This window comes from Excalfactoria chinensis, chromosome 8 (genome assembly GCF_039878825.1).
Source record: "Excalfactoria chinensis isolate bCotChi1 chromosome 8, bCotChi1.hap2, whole genome shotgun sequence".
NCBI lineage: Eukaryota > Metazoa > Chordata > Aves > Galliformes > Phasianidae > Excalfactoria > Excalfactoria chinensis.
Window position 1 is genome coordinate 6,835,529 of NC_092832.1, and position 18,419 is coordinate 6,853,947.

At 40.0% G+C, this 18,419-nt stretch overlaps 1 protein-coding gene across 5 annotated transcripts in view; it reads right to left on the minus strand.

Moving 5' to 3' along the window:
* Window positions 1-17,199, minus strand: part of PTPRC (protein tyrosine phosphatase receptor type C) — a 52,401-nt gene extending 35,202 nt beyond the window's left edge. For all 5 annotated transcript variants that reach the window (XM_072343174.1, XM_072343173.1, XM_072343172.1 and 2 more), the window contains exons 1-2: window positions 17,134-17,199; window positions 16,931-17,048 (exon numbers count right to left, since the gene is read on the minus strand). In XM_072343174.1, coding sequence (XP_072199275.1) covers window positions 16,931-16,997 — 67 coding nt within the window. In that variant the 5' untranslated portion in view covers window positions 16,998-17,048; window positions 17,134-17,199. The remainder of the gene's footprint in view (window positions 1-16,930; window positions 17,049-17,133) is intronic.
* Window positions 17,200-18,419: the final 1,220 nt, after the last annotated feature.

The following is an 18,419-nucleotide window of genomic DNA, read 5'->3' on the forward strand; positions in this document are numbered from 1 at the left end:
CCACAAAGCTTGCAGTCAAGGGACCTGGCAGAGCCATGAAAAACAATTATGCCCACACCTGTTTGATGGCAGAAATAGCAAGTTGTAACTCCACAAAGACTGAAACACTTGGAACTCAAGCTCCTCAGAATGCCGTGTACATCTGTACAAATCTTCACACTTCCTCAAAAACTGTACTGCAAAACTTGTGCTCTGCCTCTTCAGAGAGAGGCAGAGCAAAAAGAGAGCCAAGGCTCAGAAGAAGAGACCTGTGTCTCATATCACACCAGAGGCCATGGAGGTGAACAGCTTACAGAGCAGCGCTGGGCACGTGCAACAACTCCTGGAGCCAGTAAAAGGTTTGAGCGAGAGGAGCTTCTCCATTCTTCTTCCCTTCTTTTCTGGCTTATTTGGTTGGTTGCTTTTGAAAGTTCAGATCATCAATTTTGGTGTCCAGCCAGGCCAGCATTCTAAATCTGTCTTTTTTTCTTATTCTCTATTTGCTGTTTTCATTACAATAACCATGATATGCAAACCTCACTTTGAAACAAGTTATCTGTCTGGGAATCATAGGAACAAGAAGGAGGAAATAGTTCATCTTACTTCCCTGTCAATTCTCTGATGACAATTCTTTTCTAAAAGAGAGTGCGAGCTGAAAATTTCAGATGAAAATATGGGCTCAGAATGGGAATCTACTGGGCTCGCAGGGATCATGGCACCCAAATTGAAGGAAGAACCTGTGAAATCCAAAGCTCACATTCCTCAGGATCTGAATGGGACTCATTTTAGCACTGTTTTAAATAATTCGGGGAAACAGGAACACAGTCTACATTTCTTTCTTAGGAAAAGAACTGATTAAGGAAAAGAATTTTATGGACCTTTCAATGTATAGGGACTCAGAGAGATCCCTCAGGCCAAAGACAAGAGAACATCCAATCTCATGCTCCAGCTAATTTGAACTCTCGCTATAGACACAGAAGTGTACAAGCCAGGAAAATTAGCAGACCTCTAAATATTTCTCATGTCTAATAATAAGAAAGATGTATGTAGTGGCACTACGCATCTCAGAAGTACAACTCCCACTTGGAAGTGGGAGGTCAAAAAAGCTACGTGAGCAGTGAAGTGAGTAGCGATTTGTGTACTCACATACACAGATGGAGCACTTTGGAAGGAGCGTGTGTAATGTCTCCTGTGAGGACAGGTGGAAAAGCTGACACAGAAAGACACAGTATGTGCAAACGTGGGTAAGATTTTGCTCTTTGACAGTCTATACTTTTCCAGCCTCTGGCTGAAACAGTGATGAATTTACCACCATATAAGCTGGTAAACTAACTGTTTTTTTCCTATTTCAGTAAGGGAATGTACCAGAAATTTGGAATGTATCAGAGATTACTGAGCATCTATAAAGCACTGAATATACTTGCCTCACAAATTTGATTATATGAACAAAGTGGGGAAAAAAAAGGACAATATTTCTGGTAAATATTCATTTCCATACAGAAACTCATAATTTACTTCAGTAGGAATTAAGGCTGCAGTTTAAATTCAGATGAGGTTCTGAATGAGGACTGCTACGTCTGCAGCATAAGCATGGGACACATTCCTAGTAACACCTCAGCAACAAATACAGATGGGCTTAATTCAGCATTCAGCTCCGCTGACCAGGGAAGGCTCAGTGTAACACAGAAGGTACGAAATAAAGTTGAGTTAAAAGCTGTCTCTTCATTTTGGTTGATGCCTGGGGCAGAAGGCTATCCCTGAAGGAATGTGGATCCTAAAGAATGAGAACAACATTTGCACTTCTAAGAAAGCTTTCTCCAAAGGTCACAAGAAAACAAGCTGCCATCCTCAAATGGTTGACTGGGAATCTCTTCCTCTGACACCAGCAGGAAAAGTCCAAGTTGCACCAAAAGAGCTAGCTCACAGGACTTGCTTTCCACTACATGCAGCAAATCAAGCATAACTTAAGCACCATGGTGTTTCAGCAGCATCTGGAACTAATGGACTTCTTTTCATTTCCTGGTAAATGGCTGCCTGCAAGAACCTTACGGTATCACAGGATGTGGGTGCCTTAATTTTATCTCTCTTTTGCAGCATGCTGGTCTGTACTTAGCAAACTAGCTTTCAGCTTGCATTTTATGCTAGTGCTTTCCCGTTCCCATAGCAAGGCTGCCTGACAACCCACAAATGAGTAAACTTCCTCACTGAGGTAAGCTGAATAGTAGCAATATATAAAAATATTAATGCTTCAGTCTACATCATTTGAAAACACAGGATTCTGCAAAACAAAATTACCAGAAAGAGTAATTGTCCTAATGACTCACTTCTCATCTTCAGCAAACCTCTTTAGCTACAGAGTACTACATCAGCAATGTCTACAACAACACAAGCCTCATAAAACACCACAGTATGAGACAGTTATCATCTAATAAATAACTATTTCTGGTTTCATTTCCATGAACATTACACTCTACGCAGAAAATCCAGAGACTCTCCTCGACTAGGACTATTTGATTTGCCCAGTGCAAACTGAGTGTCTGGATAGGGAGCTAGGAGATCTGGTTTAGTGGTTTTCTGTAGGTATGGTAGAGGGAGGATGGTTGGACTAGATGACCTTGTAGGTCCTTTCCAACCTTGTGATTCTATGATGTACTTCTTTCTCTCAGTACTGCTTGGCTTCTCCAAATTGGTATGTTGGCTAACCTAATCGTGACAACCTCCTCCACGTTACTGCCAGCACAGACAAGGAGCTGCAGCTCCTTACCAAGAGCCATTCAAGTACAGAGTAGGCCGTGATAACTAGAGATTAGGAAATAATTTAAGAAAATGCTTACAACCTACTAATAAACAATAAAGTATATTCAATATGATTTCTTTTTTTCCAACTACGCAACAGCCTACAGAGTAACAGTTAAATATTCCACTTTCTTCACCCAGGTAGCTAGCAATGCAATTGGTCATTACCAAAAGATGATTCTTCCAGTCAAAGGCTTTCAGATAAACAGGTTTCAGGGCTGGTGTACCATTTATAGTGCACTATTGCCTAGGATATCTATTCCCGTTTGTGGCTTTGTCCAAGAACACCCTTGCAGATCTGCTTTTGAGAAAGTTCACAAGTCAAGAGTAGATATACCAGTTCGAGATTACTTCTAAAATAAATATAATATATTGTCCTTCTTCTAATCATATTTCAGTCAGTACAAACTACGACAACACAGACAAATAAGCCATTATCTGCTATCTATACTAGGTAGCTGGTGACCTTTTCCCCACTGTATTGTTCCTTGGGACTTTTGAAAAAGCACTTTTATCAGTAAGACTGCTGTTTGAGGAAGAGATTGGAACTTGAATATTACATGAAAGCTTTTTAATATCACTATTTCATTTCCAGACCCAAGTTAAAAGATGCTCTTGAAGATACCAACTAAATGAAATTAGCTAATTTTTCATTACTCTCATTATGTGGTCTTACCAAACTCCCTTTGCATACATTTTCTGGGTAAAAAGGCTGGGATGGAGTTAACTTTCCCCACAGCAGCACCTGTACTTAGAACAGTGTTGTCAAACCAGCATCTTGGCTGCTGCTGAGCAGAGCTGGCACAGCAGCCAGGCTCATTCCCAACCCCCCTTACCTCAGAAGATGTATTACACAGGGGGAGAAAGAGGCAGGGAAAGAACATAGCCAGGAAGGCTGACCTAAAAGTGATCATAAGATACCTTGTATCATTTAACATGCAGGATGTCATGTTAAAAAATAAATTCTGGGGAACAAGAAGAAAGGGGGGACAGTGAGTGATTATGGAAGTGCAACCACCATGTGTATTGAAGCCCTGCTTCCCAAGAAGTGGCTGAACATTGCTTGCAAATGGGAAATAAAGAAAAATTATTTTCCTCCTCCTGCTTCCAAAGGGCTTTTCCTTTTCCCACTCCTAAAAGAAAAATGCTTTAAGTTTAGAAAATAAAACAGTTATTTCTGCTTGCTTAACAGACTTACGTATGCTAGAGAACAGCAAAATAAACGGATAGATTTTTATGAATTTTCTCTGATAGGTAGACCATAAGTACCATTGAAAATAAGGGTATTTATATAAAAACATGCAGAAAGTTCATTCTGATAAGTCAATAGTCTGTTGACAGCACAGAGCTACTGCAACAGACCTGGCTGTGTCCTTGGAACGCCTCTGGCCTTGAGAGCCAAGAAAGCAGCAGGAAATGGATTTTGCAGATTATGAACAATTCTCGTATCTCCAGAGAACCCTCAAAATCCCCCAAGATACAGAGGGTGTGTGCAGCACAGTGTTCAGACAGTTCTTCTGTGCTGTGCAGAAAACTCCTGTCCCAGTTTAGAAATTCTAAGGAAACTTTCTTGACTTGCTCTATTTTCCTCATAGCAAGACTTCACATGTAAAGAAGACCTGAGTTCAGCTGATGCTCACCAATTCCATCATTATGTTAACAAATGTATCGAAGGCAATACTAAAAGCATACGCTAGTAAGACTGTAAACACTGGACTTTTAAATCATATTAAATATAACTATTTTTAGGCAGAGAATCATCAAAGAACTGAAATTCAGAAAGCAGTTACATAGAAAGCATTGTGTCATAACTACAATGAGCAGAGAAACCAAGCTAGAAACTATTTGCAGTCAAACCAGCATTTTCTCCAGCAACTGCACTGTGAAGCTTCTAGATGGAACCTACAAACAAGAAACCAACATCCAATACTTCAAATACTCAGCATCAGGCGCTGTCAGTCATTCCCAGCATTCTTCATTATGAGTGAAATCTCCTGTCTCAGTATGGGAAGAAGTCATAGGGGTTTGGTTTTGAGTTTGTTTTTGAGCTAAAGGCTTTGAAGCCCTTTTTGTTCTGAAACACGGCATTACAATGAATTCTGTGACAGATCATTTCCCTAACGATCACGCTTCCTGCGGTGAGACTTCTCATCTGCCTCTGTGCTGCACCACCACTGCAACCATGTGCACATCGTAACATTTTCACCCCCAGTGAAAACGCTATTATGTGTGCTCAGACTGACATGCAGACAGGGCTCAAAGAGATGTATCACTCTGACCCAAGGCATACCTCAGGAGTGTTCTTCACCAGCATGGTTGAACTGTTTTCGTTTTGGATTTGAATTTCTTTTACAAGGAGAGTAGAAATCACCCTTAACAGAAATTCACCTTGCTAAGACCTATTATAGCCCTGACCAATCTAATTCCTATTTGCATTTGCCTCCAGCAGTACCACAAAAAAAATCCAGACAATGAAATTAAGTATATTAGGTGGACCAGTGCTACAAAATGGCCAGTGTTATTTGCATTATTATTTCCCTGATCTTAACTAACTCTTTGCATTTCTCTCTAACTTGGCTTATGGCTGCAGAATATTTGCAACTTGTCTTTGATCTTACCCAGCTGTCCATTTGTACTCCAGTTTGGTGCCTCTGCATGAAAGCAGGCAGAAATTTTCCCCTGAAGCTGACAGCAATCTCCTCTCGGGAAGAAGGATTTTCCACAGCGTCATTCCCCGCTAACCTTTGCTAATTTTCAGGACCAGTTCTTGTGGTTACCTTTGTCTAGAGTGACAAGTACTTTAAGCAGAAGGTTAAACCAGGATTTCTGCAGCAGACTGAGCCAATACACAGAGCTTGTACTACTTGGCTGAATGGCTGCTAAGATTCATGAACTGATTATTTTGCACATAAATCAGTGTTAGCCACTACTCTCTGTGTTAAATGTGTTAAATGACATTTACAGGCAACATAAAAGTTCCAAGTTTTAAAAATCGCTCTTCACATGGTTTTGCTTCCCCTCCTCGTTTTGTAAATTTTTCTTACTCCAAAAAAGTTCCAGGGTATTTCTTCTCAACCACCACCTTCCAAGGTGGCCTTTTGGATGTCAGCACTCTGGACCTATTCTAAAGCCTTCAGCATTCAGGAAGAGTTACTGTTTTTCTAAATAAATAAATAAAACTATACATTATAAAGAACCATCGTGCCATTAACAGTTTGCAAATATGGAATTGTTACTGTTTAGATTCGTGCAAGGGACCAGATTTTGTGCATTTAGGCTGCTACTGACACATATTATTCCTCACTCTAAAAGCATCTGGCCTAAGCTGGCTCTTAAAAAGAAACTTTTGAATAGTCATTACAGTAGTGGATCTTAATGATTATTGATATACTTTTCTGATTGGAAAAATAACTTTCCTAACGAGATAGTGTTTTATCTCGCTCTGCATTGGTTCTGCACAATATGCTTACTCCATAGAGAAGAAAAACTTTCTCAGCAATTTCTTTAGGCAAGAATTCCTCCCCCTCCTCTTCAAGAATTGCCTCTAGATGTTTGAAGTGGAAGAACGATAGTATTCTGCCTACACTTCCTGGAAAGTCAGCATAGGTCTGTGTGTCTGCTTTTATCAAAACATCCATCAAAGGTCAGGTAATTTTCCATACTCACAGACAGATAGAAATGCTACTTGATGAATCAGTGCTAGCGCTTGTCCCTCAAAATGAATGTGCTATAATCACTGAGAGAACAGAGGACATTATTTGTATAACTTCTACCTCATCCAGAATTACAATCTTCTCATGTTCTTCCACTGTATAGCCCCAGTCAACATCTGGAGTCAGGGACAGGAGGCAGGTGACCACAAAGCAAATCAGTCAGCACTGGGTAACTCACCAGAAAAGCCAAGCTCTGGGCCAGATTTGGCTGACATCAGAAACTATGAGGTCATTAGAGAGCAACAGCCTGCAAGTGCTTCCTTGGAGAGGAGTGAGGAACAACATGATATTAAAAAAAACTCTTTGCCTTAAAATGCTGGAAGTTGGTCAGTAGGTTTTCATTCTTTTAAGACTAACGACATAGCAATTATGCCATTAATACTTAACATCACTTGCACAGAAAAGAATTCCATGTATTTCCTTGGGGGGGGGGGGGGGGGGAAGCAGAAACAACATAAAATACCTGTAGTTTATTTTGATATCAAAACTGAAATTATGAGTACAAGTTATGATACATCCGCACATTCGCTGTATGCCATTCCAGAAGTAAAAAGTTCCAAAACTTATCATGCAATTAGGAGCCTAGGTGATCTTCAGAAAGCCCACACTATCCATCATGAAAACTTCTGTCAGCTTCAACAACAATACAAAGAAAACTGAGAAAAGTGCTGCACTGCAAGGGTTCTAATGTGAGCAAGAGATATCAAAATCTTTTTAGCACTTGATTCTTAGTTTGGCATTATAGCAATAACGCAAGATTTGCTGGGTATCTTTATATTGAAATACTTGAAACAGTGAAAAAAATTACCTACTTTTTTATCCTCTAATACCTCTTATACTTCAAAAAAGACATTGCTGTACAATATTTGGCACTTGAATTTTGTACCATCATTCAACTTAGCAAGTTTTGATGCTGAATAAAGACATAAAAACAAAGGCTACAACTGAAAACATACTAGACCTTGATTGGCATATTTTTCAGCAGGATCCCCCTGCCATTTTCACGTCAGCTCTGTGCTCCACTAAATGGAAAGCTATAAAGTTTTGCTCCTTTTTGCAGGTAGCAGGAATACCTCAGGAAACAACCCTTGAAAGCCTTTTTCAAATAAACAACAAATGCAGTGTTCACTTTGATAAACAATAACAGAAAACTATACCAAAGTAACAGTAGCGCTAAAAATATATGTCAGTTTCATCAGTCATAATTCATAATCCTCAGAGGTAAGTAGGAAAGACAGCTGCCAGTGAGTTGTGTTGGGTCATGAGGCGCAGGAATGGGGCAAGCTTGGCAATACACCACTGCAAAGTAGCAGCACAACCAAAACACAATGTCATCACCAGTTCTTTAGTTATGTTACACAAGTCCAGAGAGTAGCTATGAAAAAGTTCAATTTTCTTCATGCCCAAAAAAGCTGTGGATGTCCCAACCCTGGAAGCATTCATGTCCAGGCTGGATGTGGCTCTGGGTGGCCTGGTCTGGTGGTTGGTGACCCTGCACATAAGCAGGGGGGGTGAAAGTGGATGAGCATTGTGGTCCTCTTCAACCCAGGCCATTCTATGATTCTTCTTTCACAATTAGCACAGCATCACTCCCCAGAAAGTTGTGGATACATGTGATATAATTGCACACATAAGTACTACTCTATAAAGCAATCCTACACACACATGCTGTTTCTGAAGACGTTGTTTAGGAAGCAACAGTATTGTTCAAGAGTTGGGAAACATCCATGTGCACTATCAGTGCAAAGCATTAGTTCTTTTCCCTTCCTAAAACCGAGAGACACTCTCTGAGATCTGTCAGTCTGTGAACACAGACAGCTCGAGCACATGCAGAAATACCCCAAGGCATGAAGTGCTGATACCTTCTGCTAACTCTGTGCATGAACCATGGATTGCTAAACAGACTATTTGCATTCCCATCTTTTACCTGTTCTTGCCTAGATCTGGCTTTCTATCAGTTTCTCACGTCTCTCTCCTGCACCTTTCAGCTGCCCTGTTGCCTGCTGCCATCTCAGACCCAGCACCCAATCTCTTCTCTTAAACCACTCGCATCATTTGGCTTCATATCTGATCAGAACTGCTTTCTGAACATTAATTGCTTATAACTACAAAATATTGTATTTCAAAGATTGTATCTAATAATAATGTGTAGATCAGGTATAAATCACAGATTAAACTATTTATTATTCTATCAATTAGTACAGAGATTTTCAAAGACTATTATAAAGATTTTAAGTGATTTCTTATAAAGAGAAGCAGGTTATGTACCCATTTCCTGCTGCCTATGTTGCTTAATGCTATGGAGATGACAGAACGGATAGAGCTCAGATCTTATAGCAAGACAGTATTAATAAACAGCTATTACATCAGTTCCACCTGGGAGTCTATTTACAGCCACACCCTATGAGCAGCTACTTTTAGAGCAAACACAGCCATTCCAAATCCTAAGCATTTCATAACCAAATCATATTACTCACACTTGCAGCCATCTCAAACCTGAAAGTTTATATGGCCCCAAACAACTCCAACTTCGCAAATGAGCAATAAGCAATTCCATAAACACTTGCATTTAAGAAGAAACACACCAATAACCAAAAAACAAACTCCAGAGACTTCAACAAATATTTCAGTAATTTTTTATACTGTACTATGGTTCCACGTCAACTTTGAATTCACTACAGGCAATTCCTTGAGCTCCTGCCTACAGAGTTCATCATATGATATCCATGAAATAGGATGCCATCCTTTGCACTGTGTAATTCTGTATTCATATGCAGATGCTATTCATGTTAGCCCACCTTATGTAGATAGAGTATCTGCTGTAGGAACTGAATGGCAGAGGAGTGAGATTATACACAGAGCACCTCACCCCCTAGGTATGTTTGAACATGTCTGAGCTCATCACACTGCTGTGAACACTGATAGTACGGTCGTCTCTTACACACATACAGGAGCAGCTCCATCCTAACTTCCCAAGTGTCCAATATTCACAGTTGCAGCATAAAATTCAAAAGATTAACATGCAGCTGCACACTCAAATTTTTCACAACAGTGATCAATATGCGGAGATCCTCTGAAGATCTAATCATTTTCTCCTATGAAAAAACTGACCCCACATGTTTTGCAATGACAGTTGGAAGCAGGAGAGTCTCCTTAAGCAGCATTCTCAGGAGAGCAAAGAGAAAAACAGCACTTAGATTTTAGCAATCTCAGGTAGGTTGGGGGAAAAAAAAAAGTGGAATCTATTTTCTTATTTTAATATAAAACCAAAGAAAAATCAGCAAACCACAGAGAAAACCACAAAGATAAAATAAACCTGGTAAGACTTTTGAAAGTTTCAGAGTTTTGCCTTTACAGACTTTCCACTGACAGCAACACTGGGGAAAAACTTGGGTGAGCAGCAGTTCACTTGCGAAAAGAAACCAAGAGCATCAACTGCAGAGACAGCAGCTGCAAATGGCCACTCTGGCATGCGCAGTGCCTCTAGGCTGCTTTTGCTGTTCAGTGGAGAGTGCTTTTTAGAAGCTGTGGTTTGCAAGCTATTTCCCTTGCCATTTAAGGCACACTCCTGCAATGACAACAGACTTGTTGACATCTCTGGAGCAGAATCATTTCCACGTTGTACACGGCTCTCTTTCTGACATTAAAACACAAACTAAGCTACTGCTCCAAAAACTTCTCTGTTTATTCTGAATGGTGCAAAAAACCTCCATCTTAATTTAGTGGTGTTATGGTTTTATGATTTTTGGTTATTAGTATTCCACTTCACAACTTGTTAACAGTTTATGACAAGCGGCCCTTACGTTCAGCTTTAATCACAGTAGAAAAGACAAATGCAGCTCATTTGTTACCCTTTTTGGTAATCTAACCTTCGAAACTTGGAATGTTTGTGAGAACATCATATCCTGAGCTTTGCAGTGCCTTTCAATGAATCCAGCACATCCTGCATTTACTTAAAGGCTTCCATAGTTGAGTTTCCATAGACAGTATGCTACCTTAAAAACATACCAAAACTTACCTAATTTATCACTTCAAAATCTTCATGAACAGACAGGTAAACCTTCAGGAAAGTATGAAGCAGCAAATTCAGGAGGTCAAAGTTTACTGGATTTTATTTAAGTTTCATGAGTGTTCTAAGTACTACAAAACTTTGATGGATCAGCATGAAGGATAAATAGCACCTCACATTCATCTCACATTCATTTACTTGAATCACATCCCTTGTATTCAGTATTATTCTTCTGCTGTTTGTTCTGTGCTTAGTCATTCTATTCTGTTAGTAGATACAGACCCAAGTGGACACTTGGTTGAGCCGTTATAATATGTAGCATTTTCTCAGAGCAACAGTGAACACATAGTGTAGCTCTCAGGAAATGCTCACTTCTAAGTCCTCTAACTACCAATCCAGGACAACAAAACCAGCAACACTGCTAAGATGCACTAATCACAGAATCATAGAATGGCTTGGGTTGGAAGGGACCTCAAGGATCACTGAGTTTCAGCTCCCCTGCCACAAGCAGGGCTGCCAGCCACTAGATCAAGCAGGAGGTAAATCTTACAGCTATTTCACAGAGCTCCCCCAGTCACAGTCTCCAGGCTAGAACACTAGACTGCAGGTGTGGAGGATGTAGAAATGCCTTTCAGTTCTGTTGAGCCAGCACAGCTGAGAAGAGAAGCATTAATGAAACTGCAAACTATGTTAAGTTGCTTCATCTACATAGTGGACAGCCTCAAGTATTGTAAATTTCTCTCTCCACTTACCTACAAAGATATATTGTGTAGGCATGCAAATTCACACATGTGGGGATCAGTACTGGGGATAGAGGAATGCACATATAGCTTAGAAGAGACAATATTATGTCACTGCCATCAAGTACAGCGTATATAAAAAATTTATGCATTTAAAAAATAAATGGGTTTTATTGTCATTTAAATTCTTCCAAGAAAGAGCAAGAACGGTAAGAAAGAAATCCTCCGGATACTCTATCCAAACCTCCTTAAAAGCAAGAGATTTCTCTGAGGTGCACATGCATGTGATTCTGCACATCTCTCAAGACTCCTGAGGAGTAACTTATGACTAGCTGATATGCTGCAGTAGCAGTATTGGTGGTCTTTCCTTCTGTTGTGTGAGCATGTGATTTTAAATGGATTCAGCTTGGCCTGCACTTCTCTAGAGCTGCTGACATATTTATAAATGCTACCAGTAAAACTCCTAGCACACCTACACTGCAAAGATGTGGAGGACGCTTTGCAATGCGAAGTCTTTTGCAGCTGTGGCCCATTTGGCACGTTAGTCTCATCTCATCTGCAGACAGTGGTGGCCCTGTTCCTGTGTCTCACAAGTGCTCACTGACTTCCGTTATTTCATCTAGAATTGTTGAAAATGGAAACTACAGTTGACATGATCACATTTTTGTGAATTTCAGATTTGCTGACATTAAGCACAGTACGCCTTGGCACAAAGCATCAGCTCCCCCTTGACAACATCCGTGAGATGTTGAACTGAGATGCTGTATATTGCAACACGATACTCTTACTGCTTCGGCTTAACAGATGTTGAAACTGAGATCTGGAGAAGTGAAGACAATGCCAGGAGTTTCTCTAACAGCCTAGATTGTAGCTGATTTCTGTCTCTTGCATCTTATTCTAGAAGCTTAACTACTCTCTGCCGTCTTACCCTTTTCTCCACCTCCATATGCCTTAACTCACAAGCACACAGAAACAGTTCAGGAGCTAATAAGATGTTAAATCCTTCACAGGCAATGCGCATGATCCTGTGGAAAGGCCTTACAAGCCATAAACCTTACTTTCATCTCAGTTGAGACTCCCCATTGCCCTACAATTCCCTGGGTACAAAGTACATCAGGTTGTATAAGACAAATACACTTCATATAAAAAAACCAGCTATTTGCTTATGCATTATACAGTGTCTTTGTAAAGCTTCGTGCTTCTTTTCTTTTTATTTTATTTATTTATTTATTTATTTTTGGTCAGGAAAAGAAGTCTATTTCAAAAGGCAATTAAAAATATTGCTCCACAGTGTCCGCATTTTTGCGACAACAAACACAAATCATTCATGCACAACAAAAGATACATCTAGAGTTCTGCGCCAGGGCACTGGGATCACAAATGGAGGACAGACAGATCGTAAAAGAAGTCTTTGAAACTAGAGAATAGAAAACTAAGCTAGTGGGCTAGCTGAAGAGGTACTGTCACAGAGGGAGTAAGTGGAAGAACTTATTGTGGAAGTACTTACTGCAAAGTAGAAGCATGAAAGAGCAGAAAAAAGTGGATTCTGTTAGCCATACAACACTATGGATAATGTAAGCTGGCACTGAAGTGCTCACAGCTAGTCTCTAAAATCCTGGCACTGAGGGCCCCAAACTGCTTTACTTGAAAGAGAAGGAAACCTGGAAATAGATAAAATACTTTAACAGTTTCAGAAACCCCAGTGAACATGATCTGTTTACAAGTGTATGGGTAGCCTGGAAATATATCAGGACACGCAGTACAACTGCCTCAGAAAAGTAAAGTATAAATGGGGGTGGACAGGGGACAGCTTCCAAAATTGTTTAAGTAACTTTAATCTTGATATTTACAGCAGGATGTTCATTTTGCCACTTTAAGACTTTTTATTCCCATCTTTGCACAGAAGAAATTTAGGACCCAACCTTAGCTTTCAAGAGCTATGACAATTGCCCCAAAAATATTCTTGAAGTTCTGTAGTTCATAAGACTGCTTAAAATAACTGATTTTTATTCATAAGCCATTAAAGATGAATTAATGCCAACAGCAGACATCTACACATGCTGCAGAAGGCAGCAGAGCTCAGGGACAGCCAGTGATCCCCAGACAGGGTGGGCAAACCTGATCCCAGAAGCCAGCCCAAGGGTGCTTCTGCCTGGAGCAGCACATAGGCATCCTGTCTGATGCTATCCCATGCTAACCCCTTTCATTCCTGGAACACACAGCTGTTCTTGCTGGGGTTTGAAGGCATTAAGTCCCAGCCAAGGAGCTGAACACATGCTAGCAAATGCTGCCCAGCATATGATACCTTTCTGTAGTGCCTCTTTCTATTGCCAAATTGCATGTGTCCTCTGCCTGTCCCACATGCTGTGGCTGGCAGCGTGGGAGGAACAGGCATGGTGACAAAGGGAAGAGACAGGAGCAGGACTGGGGAGGTCTACTGCAAAATGCAGGGTAACACAGACATTTGAACTAGTGCTAAACGAGGAAGTTAAATGAGCAAAGTGAGAAACCAACTAACACAGCAGAGTTGAGTGTGAGTTAATTCACTCTACCTACCTCGGAGGACAGACATATGCCTATCAACTCTTAAAACTAAATCAAGAGCATAAAGAGGACAAAACATTTTTGTGGCATGCTGGTCTCCTTTGCCTGCTCCCAGCATGGTACTTTCATTGCTACAACACAGTTGCTCAAGAAAACAGGATGACTTTCATGCACTAATACAATGCAGTCACAGCTTCAGCATGCAAACTACCTCTTTGTTTCAAGCATGCACACACTCAAAGACACTGGAGTCAGACAAAGAGAGCCTGATTCCTAACACAAGGCACATTTTGAGAAGTCACTTCACGCCATTTTCTCCCCTCATTTCTTCCATTATATGTGTGAGCTTTCTAGCATAATCATTGCTGATTTGTTCTTCAGAACCCAAACTTACATTAGCTTAAGAAAAATTAAAACTATAGGAAATGGTTCTCTGCCACTGAGAGCTGGATCTTCAGCCTCTGCTCAGCAGTTTTCTGGCTTCAGGCTTTTACCGGCAAAACCTTCTCAGTACGGTAATACAATGATGTAAGTTAACACAGAATGTTTCTTCCATACCACGTAAGAAAAACCTGCTTTTTATCAACATCTCGCCTTATCTGCAGTTATCGATCAAAATCCCACACCAACATCTCAGCCATCAGCTTATTCTGTTTGTGTAGGACCAGGTGAAGAGAATTACACATTTGCTCCAAGTGAGCAGCTAATTCTTGTCCAGAAACCACATAACCACGCTGGTGGGGTGCAGTGCTCAGAAAAACATGTCCTGCTTAAGTACATCAGTGCAAGAAAACCAAGCGGCTTACAGCTTAGAAATGTTTGTGTCTGAGACAGACCAGGAATAGCAAGCAGGCCTGTGTACCAGCCCTACACACACCAACTCTTCATTCTGAATTAAGCATTTGAACGCTGGAAGATGTGAAAAGGGAACGTTCTAAAGATAACAGATTTCACTTTCTTCTACCTTAATGCCTATCCTCCTGCCCAAGAATCTCCCCTTATCCTTTACCATACACAGAAAATAAGTCATTACCAAGTTCTGCCACTTAAAAATTAGGTCTGCTAAACTCTTTCCAGAGGGATAAACAGGAACCCATTGCCTGAGTGATGCAGGAGCTGATGACTGGAGAAGGAAAACACAAAAACTGCAGGCGGAAATATCCACAACTCTTTTGCACAGAGATTCCACAGCCTCAGATTTCTGTGTGCCAACTGAAAGTCAGTACTTATTGCATGGAAAATAAAAAAGTCGCACTGAAAGCTATCAGGCAATTATTTAGCTTCCTGAAATAAAGGAAGTGGCTTAGCAGCGAGTGAAGCTTTCCAAAAGCTGCTAAGTTGCTAATATATTTGTGGAGGGTGGGGGAGAAACCCACATTAATGAGCTAATGGAGCAAAATGCTTGCAAGCACAACTTTTTGTTTTCTTTTTTATCTATGTACAGAGAGTAAGTGATTTTTTGCTGTTATTTTGTCCTCCCTAGCAGGCAGCGCAGTAGCCCATAGCCATCAGGCAGACAAATCTGCCCAGTAATGACCACGCACAGTGGTCCTGCCACCACCCTCACAGGGGAATCAGCTTCACTGAGCCACCTGCTCCTACTCTTCTCACGGTTTATATAAAGGAGTCCTGAACACTAAAATGCAAGATAAATAGAAAAATACGCAGCTGGATCATTAGAAGTGTCACCAGACAGAAAAAGAGGAGCTCCATGCTCTCACATAAGCCCGTGCCAAACTACATGGTGAAAGCAAGGTCTGTGAGGTTGAGTACTTGACACTGCAGCAGACTGTTAATTGCTTTAAATGCTCTAGAGAGGAGTTGACTGGCTCAAACAAGACTGCTGTGCACAGACAGAGAAAATAGCTATATGAAATAAAGCAATGTTACCCCTTTTGGAGTATTCCAGCCCTCTCTGTTAGCTAACACATCCACTGACTGTGGGGGTGACAGGAAGAGCAGGCAGTTACCAGCCCTTCCTGGAAAAAGAGAGAAGTGGGAAGACTTAGAAAACTAGTATAAAATGGAAAGTAGGACAGCAGATTCCAAAAAGGAAAAAGATTTTTCCTTTACTATCCAGCATTCACTTGTTTTCTTATAATATACAGCAGCTACCAACCACATTTTATTCAGTGCTGACTCTTTTCAGAGATTTTGAAGTACGGGAAAGCTAATGCTCAAGACTTTAAATGCTCTTAGGGAGTTATCAACCGAAAGCAGATCATTTTCTTGTTCACATCAGCAACAGAGACTTACTAAAGTGAAGTTATGATAGAAACATACACATTTAATCTAAGAGAGAAGATACTCCTGTGCTGCATATAATCTGCTACTGCAGAAAATGTGCTATCTGCCATTTTTAGGGTCAACGCTACTTCATAAAAAACAAACCAACCAACTTAGTGTCTGCTGTAATCCCACATTACAATAAATACCAAAACTGATGGAAGGTACTTCAACATAAAATGTTGCATGTTATTTTCAAGAAAATAAGTTCTTAAACAGAGCCATAAAATTATGATCTTTATAGTATCATCTCAAAATTAATTGCTGTACTTCCTACTCACAGTACCAGCGACAAATTCATCTACACTGGGACAAGATCTATAGAGCATTCAGAAATTTCTTTAAGAAGCAGTTCGAAAAACTAATTAATTATAATTGTAATTTTTCAGCTGTAGAAACTAACCTACGATGTTGCACATTTTTTTTCTTAACCACACTGCTGCAAAAATCAAACCAAGAAACTTAAGGTAGATTCTCAGATCAGGGAGCACTTACATTGATGGGAAGATTGTTTCTTAAAGCTTCTAAGCACATAAAGAAATGCTTTTTGAGACTAAACACAAAGATAATAAATGTTCTCATAAGATTTCAATTTATGTGGTTTTAAATGCAACTATGAATGTTTGTTGCTTTTTTTTTGTTTTGTTTTGACTAAACTCACACAACTGCGCAGAAGACATTTTAGCTTTGTACATCATACATTAACTTTCCTGATCCAGGTTATGACACCATTGCATTCAACTGTATTCTAGTTGCTGAATAAAGATGCTTTATCTCCATTTAAAAGAGCTTAGAATCTGTTTTAATCATACAGAGACATTATGGGATCAAAATTAGAGAAGGAAATATTAACTGCTACCTACCTTGGGCAGAAGCATCCTGGCACAGAAAGGCGACGCCAAATGCCAAGAGTTTAAGCCACAAAAACATGGTTAGTTCTGGAAATCAGGCGTATCCTTACGAAGCAGCATGTGTCTCTCTCTGGAAAGCAAAATTTCTGTTATCTCTCTGTAAAATAATTTTGCAGCAAAACTTGAACCAAAAAGGAGAATAACTGGGCACATACATTACACTGCCTGCTTATCTATGAAGGAGTTGGCTTCCTCTGTTACCCCGACCCAACCACTCGCAGACTTGCTGAGCGCGGTGATGTCAGAGACCATTACTTCTTCAAAAAAATCTTTCAGTTTCCAGGAAGTTAAAAGGGTTTTTCTTAAATTGCTGCAGTAATACTCAGCTTCCTTAATCCAAATGAAATAGATTGTTTTCAGCCATTTCTACAGAGGAACTATCAAGACTTAACTTTTCAAGGGACTGGACTCCAGAAACCATCATTCTTTTTCTTCATATTCACTTTGCCGTTACATAAATTTTATTGAGCCTCCTCTCATTTATGGATTGTCAAGATTTCTGTTGAGACAGAAAGAAACCCAAACAATCAGTCAACAAAACACAGTGGCAATAAGACCTTCATAAAGGGATAGAATTCTGATTTATTTTTTTTTAATTCTTTTTTGCAAGAATGCAATTCTAAAACTGACACTGATATTGAACAAATGGAGATAGGTCATCTGTTTTCTAATTCTATCCTCAGTTCTTAATTATGCATCCCCCATACAATTCTCTTATCACAATAGTGCCAGAGGACTGTGGTCTACTTCCTGGAGTAGATGCAAAATGGACCAAAGATGTTTATGTCATTGCATACACTGAGCTAAGACTCAATAACCAGGTAAAAAACACATGCTGCATAGTAGTCTAGAAAGGAAATAAACATTGGAATAACTTCTTCCATTGGAATATATTTGTTTTTATTTTTCAGGTCTTCCTAAGCATCACATGCATACAATTGGAGAATAATTTATAGACAACATAAGTAAACTAAATTCCTTGTAAGATTAAACCCAGCTTCAACATGTCCTACAACTCAGACTAAAATCTGAGATTCCTTTAGACAACGTGTGTCTGTACCACCTCATATAACAATTACTGTAAATGTGTTTAGAAAGAAACTGACATGGCCTAACTCTACAGAAAGCCCAGTTCTGATATACAAAACCTCATCGTGCTGGAGTTGTTTTAAGTTGAATTTGGACTACAGCTATATGTTGTCTGCATCACTGACATTTTAGTCCCTGTTATTCTGGACAAAACCATAATTCTGAAGAGTCTCAGCTGATTAACAGAATCATAGAATCGCCAAAGTTGGAAAAGACCTAAAGGATCATCCAGTCCAACCGGTCACCTATTACTAATAGCTCCCACTAAACCATGTCCCACAGAACACACTGCATCGTATGGAGAGCTTCACAGAAAGGCTCTCAACAAGAACCAGGTGCCATTTCTATCCGA